This window comes from Nestor notabilis, unplaced genomic scaffold, assembly GCF_000696875.1.
Source record: "Nestor notabilis isolate BGI_N333 unplaced genomic scaffold, ASM69687v1 scaffold23132, whole genome shotgun sequence".
Lineage (NCBI taxonomy): Eukaryota > Metazoa > Chordata > Aves > Psittaciformes > Psittacidae > Nestor > Nestor notabilis.
The window spans coordinates 46214-54718 of NW_009917317.1; the positions used below are offsets into that span (position 1 = coordinate 46214).

The 8505-nt window shown below is 52.1% G+C and overlaps 1 protein-coding gene across 1 annotated transcript in view; it reads right to left on the reverse strand.

Moving 5' to 3' along the window:
• LOC104401566 (nuclear receptor corepressor 2-like) overlaps positions 1–8505 on the reverse strand; it is a gene marked incomplete at both ends in the record, with an annotated part of 64107 nt that overhangs the window by 40824 nt on the left and 14778 nt on the right. Inside the window, 2 exons of the mRNA XM_010009173.1 lie at positions 802–854; positions 6485–6541. Coding sequence (XP_010007475.1) covers positions 802–854; positions 6485–6541 — 110 coding nt within the window. The remainder of the gene's footprint in view (positions 1–801; positions 855–6484; positions 6542–8505) is intronic.

Genomic DNA, 8505 nt, shown 5'->3' on the forward strand with positions numbered 1-8505 from the left:
GGCATCAATTAACATACCAGTGAAGAGCAAAAGATGATTAACTTTTGTTAAGAGATTATTAAAGATGATTATCACCAGCTGACCGAGCCTGTACCAAAACAGGCAGCTCCGAGCAATCATTGGTTCATTCAAGGCAGATAAAAGTTTCAAGATCTGGTTTGACTATTTAGATTTCCAACAATAATCACAATTACCGCTGCTCTCATTATCTATTTCTTCTATGTTCAGGAAGTCACTGTGGTTATTCAGTGCAGGTTGATGATTAAATCGTGTATTGAGGTGATAAGTCAAATTAGATGATTGCTAAGTCTCGGTGAGTATCTTTGAAACAACCAGTTGTTATTAGACATTCAAGAGGTGTTTCATGAAAATCTAATTGTAATTGCAACTTTTCATTTTACCTCATCTTTCTTGCATGCACACACAGAGACATACGCACACCAGCAGCTGATTTCGTACTTCAGTATGCACGAAACACAGAATAAAGCACCCAAGGTGAGTGTTCTCTGGGAAAACACCAAGAGATGGAACAGGACCCACATCTACCCCCCCCCAAAAAAAAAATCAAACAGCACCTTCAGCATCCATCTGAAGCTACATCTCCCAACTCCTGGCTCCTGGAGCTGCTCCTAGAGCAGGTTTGTGCTTCAGGCACCCAGAGCAGTGAAACACCAGCTCTAAAGGGATGCTTGCAATTCCTCAGCAGCTTTAATCAGGATCTGGGAGCGAACTAACATCCCTCCCGCTCCAGCCTAATGCCCAACCTGACATTTAAAATAGCCTTTATTGCCAAGTACTTACATTTTAATGTTTTCATGGTATTGCCTGGTGTCTGAAGGCTGGTTGTATAATGGCTGAAATAAAGAAGAAAAATGAAGGCATAAATGATACAGTCTGACATTTAGAAACTTAAACCCATCAGCATCGGTGCAGATCCCTGTATCCCTGAGCTGTGCCAGCCCAGGCGCCCATCCCTGTGCCCCACATCCCCGCTCCCGGCTGTACTGGAGGGGGGGCGGCGCCGCCCCGGTCCTGTTGCGTCCCAGCTCGTCCCGGCTCATGCCGGGGGAGGGCCGGCAGCGCTCCAGCGAGCTGGCTCACAACAAGCACTGAGCGACGTGGTCCAGATAAACGCGGCGCGGCCGAGTACGTGCTTGTTATCCATCGGCTGGGAAACGCAGTGCGCTTCGGAACATACGGCACGGGGGAGGCGAGGGGAAAGGGGGGCTTGGGGAGCGGGGAGAGGCAGCCTGTGTGCTGCAAGTTGTTATGTCTACGCAGCAAAAGCCTGCCTGAGCTCTCCCGGGGAGCCAGAGTGGGGAACTGCAGGCAGGACAAGTGTCCGTCACTGTGGTTTCCAGCAATGCCAGGGGCAGGTTGGTCCCCAGGCACATTTCTGTGGTCCCCCAGCATCCGTGTGTAGAGTAATGCTCCTGTCTGTCCCTCAAGAGGGGCAATGGGCTCCAGAAGGACACATGGTTTGGCCTTTGGAGAGCTCGGTGACCATGGCTGGCAGCAGCATGAGATGTAAGCACCCATCACAGCGCTGCTCTGCCCCCTGCACCCTTAGTGGGGATGTGCCAGGGAGTTAGAGCAGAGCTGGATCCACCCCGGTCACCTTCAGGCAATCACTGTCCCTGCTGTAACTCCCATCCCATCCGCAGGGTGAGGTACCCTCAGGGAACCTGCCAATATATAGGGTCCCATCTCTGGAAGGGAGAGATGCCACAGAAACCATGCTCAATCCCACCCGTAGTGATTAACAGTTCAGGCCATGCTCCAGGAGCTACCACCAGTCATGTCTATATAAGCAGGCTGACAGGGTACACAGGATTAAGCCTTTCACTGCTATTCTAGTCATCAACTAAGCTGGTGTGAACACGTCCAAGGCTGTGCTAATAAAAAACTTGCCCTGGCCCTACCATCATCAACTGGGCACCTAATGAGCACAGCTCCTGTCCAACCAGTTAAACACAGCCCAAGTCTTCAAGCAGTTCATCCACAAACCTTCACCAAAGGAGCTCTGACAAATACACCACCTGTGGCTAAATACAGCCAAGGGGGATGTGTGATGGCCAGGTCCTGGCTGAAGGCAGCATCCTAGCCATGGCTACATACAATCCAGCTCACCTTCCTACTGTGGCTGCGGCTACATGCTGGGTCCACTCAATTTCATCTCAGAATAAACACAGGAAAAGAGCAAAATATCTGCTGAACATCTGCACAACCAAGTGAGCACTGGAGAGGACAGGACCTGCAAATACAGGTGGGTCCCCTTCTCTTCCAGTTTGAAGAAACCCCATCACCATCACAGGTGCTCGGCAGAGAAACTTGTTTTTCCCCACAGCCAACTTGTCTCTAACTGCTACATCCAGGAACCCTAAACAAAACTTGTCTCTAACTGCTGAGCCCAGGACTCCTGTAAAAACCAGATCCTGCCTCACCTTTCCCTGCCGGGACAGCCACACTGATCTGCACAGGAAGAAGACTGGGTGTAGCTCTCCCTACTCGCTGCAGCCCATCACCGCTGCGTCTTGGCACCAGCAGCTTCATCAGCTTCTCTTCCTGGCTACCCTTGGTCATGTCCCTCTTTGCTGGGAAAGCACATGTAATCCCCACGTGGAAGAGGCATGCAGAGGAGCCCAGGCAGACAGATGTGGTGAGATGAACCGCCGCATCCCAGGAGGGCTGCTTGGGCATCTGTTACCCTGAGAGGGGACGGAGAGTCTGCCAGGGACACCCACAAGGAGACAGCCAGCCACCCTGTGATGGCAGAGCCCGGGTAGATGAGAGGGACAAGTCAGTTCTCCAAAAGGAGACCTCTTCTCAGTGGTGTTCCTCAGGGGCATTTCTATCACAAATCCTCTTAGATCTGCCAGTCTGACTCCAGGCTCAGAGCTGGCTGTGCACTTCATGCTTGGAAGGCTCAGAGGAACACAGACATCTGTCTCATCACGTAGCAGGTCTGTGCCACGGAGAGATGAAATCAAGCTGTGGGTTTGGAGCATCACGTCCACAGGCATCACCCTGGAAGGGCTCGACTGGAGAGGAACCGCTGTGTGGCCTTGACCAGTGACTGCTTCTTGGAAGAGGACTCAGGAGCTGGAAATGCTGATAAATAACAGTGCCTCTCTTCCCTCTGTGCTCATAAAAACCAAAGCAAAGAAGCTGGTGTGTGCTGAGCCACCAAGACCTTCCTCCTGAGAGAAGGTGGTGGAGTAAACACCTGGGTTAGATGGCACGTGGACATCACGGATGCCCTGATGCCACTCAGCTCACCAAATTCTTTTCCACTACTGCTGATCTATGATATATAGAAGCACCTAAATTCTCAGTTAGCAAACCTAAGTGTTAACAGACAAGCACTGGAACACAGCACTTTAACAGAAATGCCCAAATATTCACAAATAAGAAACTCTGGGATCCAAACCCAAGATCTACGTGACACCAGCATCTCAGAGAGATACCTGTTTGCACAACAGCCTCAGCACTGTAACTCAGCCCACGCAATGAAGCAAGCCCAAGAGACAAGTTCTGCCTACCCCATAAAGAACATAACCTCGCAGCCTAAAGAGTTAAGAGAACATTTATTCTCAACAGGGCAGGGATTGAGAAACAGCATCTTCCCTCAGAGCCCTCCCCAACTTGACAACTTTCTCAGTGAGGAAGGAGAAGCAAAGCTGACAGGTCAGATGGGTAAAGTGATGTTCAAAACATTCTCAGTGTTTCTCCAGGGTAAGGGACATGAAATGCATTTCTCTGGGGGATGACATAAAAGAAAAGTGTAATTGCAATGTAAAGCTAGTACTGAAAAAAAGGCCTGGATTTACTGAAAGCTCTTTAAAACTAAAACTGAACGAAAGCTCTCAATTGCTTTCTGGCCACTGCAGTGTTTAGACTACACATCTCACTGACAGCTCTCCCTGGGGAAAACAAGGGGTCACTTAAAATGGTACCACTACATCACAGGGATGAAATGAGCAGAGACCTGATTTACTCAGTCACAACCTTCTCCTGACCTAGAGGAGACTCCCAGCTTCCCAGAACCTGAACCGGATCCCTGCTTCCTGGAGATCCCTGGGCAGGGGATGATTTCCACCGCGGGGACAAGAGGATGAGCCCCAGGCAAGTGGTGTGCCACAACCACACAGCACACTGGTATGTTCTGGACCAGCTGGGGCTGATGTGAGGGCCAGGGATGAGGTGCAGGGCCACCCAAAACCCCAGCAGAGAGGATGGAGAGGCACCAGCAAGGAGAAATGGGTAAACGGATTCAAGGACAAAACCGAGGATCCTCTGAAGAGGATGAGACCTGAATGACACCTCTAAGATAAAAGGTGCAGGGCCAGACTTTGTCAGGTCAAAGCAGTGAGAAGCCAGGAACCAGCAACAAACACTTGCTGCTTCCTTGAGACGCACAACCCAAGGACAGCAGTTTCAGTGAAGAGCCTGAAAGCCCAGAAGCTCAGAGGGAGCTGTTTAAAAGACCGAAGTCAGGAATTAGAGTTTCCCACCGGCAGCTTCCAACGTCACTGGAAACCTGCGACAGACAAAACATCTGGGTAAATCCCTACTTATGCTATACTATATTAGCCCTTTCTTCCAGCTAATGCTACAGGGAGCCTCAACAAGCCCATCAATGTGCTCAGGTGATTTCTTTCTTTGTTCAAACACAACCTCCTTGGCACACCCTGCTGCCAGCAGGACAGAAGGCAGAGCCCCACCACAGCCCCTCAGTAACACCAGCACAAGGAGGAGACACAGCCATGGCTCCATCCTGCCAGCAGCACCCAAGACCTCGCACCACCTCTCCCTGCCTGCAGCCGTGGTTTGCCAGCGCTGCGGTAACCTCTGGCCTCTCTCTACCATGACTAAACCCATCTCCACCGTGACCGCTTGTCTCACACCATCAGCCCCTGGAAGCTGCCCTGCTACCGAGCTCATGCATCCATCACACCACCATGGTTGCAAATGCAAGAACCAGAGCTCTCGACAAACAGAGCCCACAGCAATGCAAGACCCAGTACTCTGGTGACAGCCACCGCTGCTCCTTGCAGATGTCTTGCACAGGATTAGCACCAGGCTGCTCAACCTCCCTGTAAGAGACTCCTTGGTTGTGGCAGTGCTGGGGCTGGTGGAGCAGGGGTGCACACTGGGCAGAACGTGCAAAGCTCCTCTCCGTCCTGGAGCTGCTTCCTTTCCAACTCAGAAGAAGATCTGACTATTCATCCGGTCTCTCAGAGGCCGCTGGCAGCCCCTGGGTGCTGTTTTGCCTGACACAACAGGGGGGCTGGGCCATAGGAAATGTCTCTGGGCAGACAAATGAGACATTCTGCAAGGCACACGCAGAGCCCAGCCGGGGTTTTGAGGGGAGTTCTCAGCAGAGGTTTCCCCTGCCCTCTGAGAGCACGGCAGGGCAAGACAGGAGAGGTTTGCTCTGGGCTCTGCTACAGTGTCCCCCTGTGCAGTGTCAGCACCCAGGGACAAAGCATCGAACTGAAAAAAAGGGGAAAAGGAGGAAAAATAAGGAGGGGGAGGAAGGAAAAGGAAATGCAACATCTTTTCAATGAGGAAGCACCAACCCCAGGCACTGCCAATCTTCAGAGCAGAAAGAGAGCAAAAGGTTTGACCCCGGTGACTCAAAGGAAGAACAATGAGTGCTACCTCCCCAAACAAGGAAGTGGTCTTCAACACGTAGCAGTGAGCACTAATTCCCTTGTGACCTCTCCCTTACACACCCAGGGAAGATAGCTATTAGTACCACCTCCACAAGGCAAGCCAAATTACAGCTGCCCAGGCCTGCTCACTCCCACCTCACACCCCACAGCTAGTGCAACGCAAGAGAAACTCCATCAGACCACATCTGTCCCCCTTGGGCCCCTCCAGCAGCATTGCTGTGGATGCACCTTCTCCAGGGACCCTTCTTCAGGACTCAGCCCCTCAGGGGGTGTTTTCAGGCACCCCTCCAGCAATCAGTCACTTGATTTATAGCTGGATTTTTCTGGATGAGGAGGCAGCCCCTAATTGGCAATTTATTAGAAGCTGTTTTTCTCAGCTGCCCTGTGCATGAGGGAGACAGGAATAGGATGTGTGCAAGTAGCAGGACCTGCGCGTCATTGTAAGCGCAGTGACCAGGCTGTGCTTACAGAGCACCCTCCTCTGTTTGCAGTGGGGTGGGACAGAGGGGAGAGGAAGCCAATGAAGCCAACAGCATCCCAAGTGGAAACAGACTGTCCCGGAGCCCCTTCCACCACCCAGCTCTGCCGCAGCGCATGAGGATTACCTAAGGGTTAAGGCCATCAGAAGAGGGCTGTGTCTCTGCCTGTGTTTCAGTACTCATCTTCGCTTCCTGCCTGGGTGCTGTGCCAGCGAGAGGTCCGGGCCAGCAGCACGCTTCCTCTGACAGCTCACACACACACACACACAGGTGCTGCACTCACCACCCGGGCACCTCTGAGACCCTCCATCGAGAGGTAACACTCACCAGCTCCACCTGAGGACCCAGTCCTTCCAGGATCCGGTGGGCAGCCTCTGCCTTCTTCTGCAGGGAGGAAAGGGGAGAGGGAGAAAAATAAGTTATTTCTGCTGTGGTTACAACCACAGCCCCTGCTCCAGCCCTTCCCCTGTGCTAAAACCCCTTCCCAAACCTCTGCAGAGCTGTCACAATCCCATCCTGAAAGTGAATGGAAAGGTTCAGATCAGCCCCTGGACCTGCAGAAAACCCCATAGCTAAGGGGCCCTGGCCCTCGAGTTATCATGACTTTAACACATCTGAGCTCTGCCTGGGGAGTGACTCAAATCCCCAACCCTGCTGGGTGCAGAGGAGGGGTGACTGCACCGATCACCTCCACATGGCTGCCCATCAAGGCGGAGGGCGGGTGATCCAGCACGCAGGCAGAGATGCCCTTTCTAGGATTCATCACTTCACAAGCATGTGATGTTAGATTCGAGCTGCCCTTGGCTTCTCATCTTGTCCCTCCTCTTCTCTGCCCCCTCCCACCTCCGGCCAAGCTACCTAATGCCTATTAGAGGTAAAAAACACCACCAAGGAACATGTGTCAGGGGCTGTGCTGCGGTTACTAATTAAACAGGCCTGAAAAGAAGACATGGGTTGGCTGCAGCAGGAGCCTAAATAAAAGATGACATTTTCAGTAAACAGCACTTCCTCGCAAAGCCAGGCTTTACGGGGGGGTTACTGACAGTCTGATAAATCCAGATCACGATGAGCCACAGGGCTGAGGTGATAAAGACAAATACCTGCCAGCAATGGGGGCGAGGAGATGGATTTTCAGAGGTGTTTACTCAATAAAATAGGTAGTTCTAGCTATTTTGGGGCAGGGGGGAGAGAAAATCCACAAATGCCTAAAACAGGGCTGAAGGAGAAGTGGGCAGAGCTGAGCTTCCCCAGGCTTTAAAGGGAGATGGGAAATCCGTTTTTGGAAGCACATTCAACACACTAACCCAGTGAGCACTAGAGCCCCGGGGCTGGGGAGCTGGGGAGGGCTGGGCTCTGGGGCTTTGGCAAACCCTGGGTGAAGCCCCCCTGGGCAGTGAAGGGATTCCAGCTCCGGGGGTCTGGCTCACACTGCTCTCCCTCCGCTGCAGGGGCCCACGTGGCCAGCAAACCCCTACAGAAAACCAGCTTTATATCAAGACACCACAATAAGTGTCCTCGGTGGTTACATGACACGTAAGGGGAAGAAGGGACCTGACCCACAGGGGAAGCAAAGTGATCCCAGCACCAGGACCTATCTGCAAACCACAACACTCACATAGCTTCAGTGCAACACGTGGCCTGAACAATAACACAAACCAACCCTGCTCATGAAATACCCCATCTGCTACAGGGCACGTGCCTCTTCCACGTGAGATCCCTTCCCTGAAAAGGATATCCCACCAGGATTACCAAGACGGAGAGTCCCAGCTAATGCAACACCCAGGTCTGCCATCCTCAAGGATTCTCCAGCTGAGGATGGAGAAATCAAACCCCACCAAACACAGCCTGGCCTGGCTCACTCTGAAGCATGAGACAGTGCTGCTGCTGTGCACCTGACTCCATTAACAGGAACAAGCCAAGTCCGCCCAGGGTCTTGCCCCTTGGAAATATTCATCACACGAAGCACTCCCAGCCAGAGCTCAATAGTTTGGTCTCCCCAAGCTACAAAACCTGCTGACTTTGGAGAACATAAGCACCGTGGCATTTGAAAGTCTTAATTAAAACCACGGGGTAAGATTTTTCAAGGGGGTCATTAAAACTGCTACAAAATACTCTGCATCTGCTGCCAAGAGGGTGATGGGGCCAACCACTACTGCTTGCTGGCGGGGAGGAAGCATCAGCTTACCCAAATCTTTTGTGATGCATAACCTGGGACAAAACCAATCAGCAAACCTTTTAATTGCAGTCAGTGTAATTGTGGGTAGAAGCAGGTCCCACTATAGGTCTGTTCTCCTGGGTACCAGCCCTGTGAAAGATGCTGTGGCAGCGTAGGATGGCGGAGCCTGGAA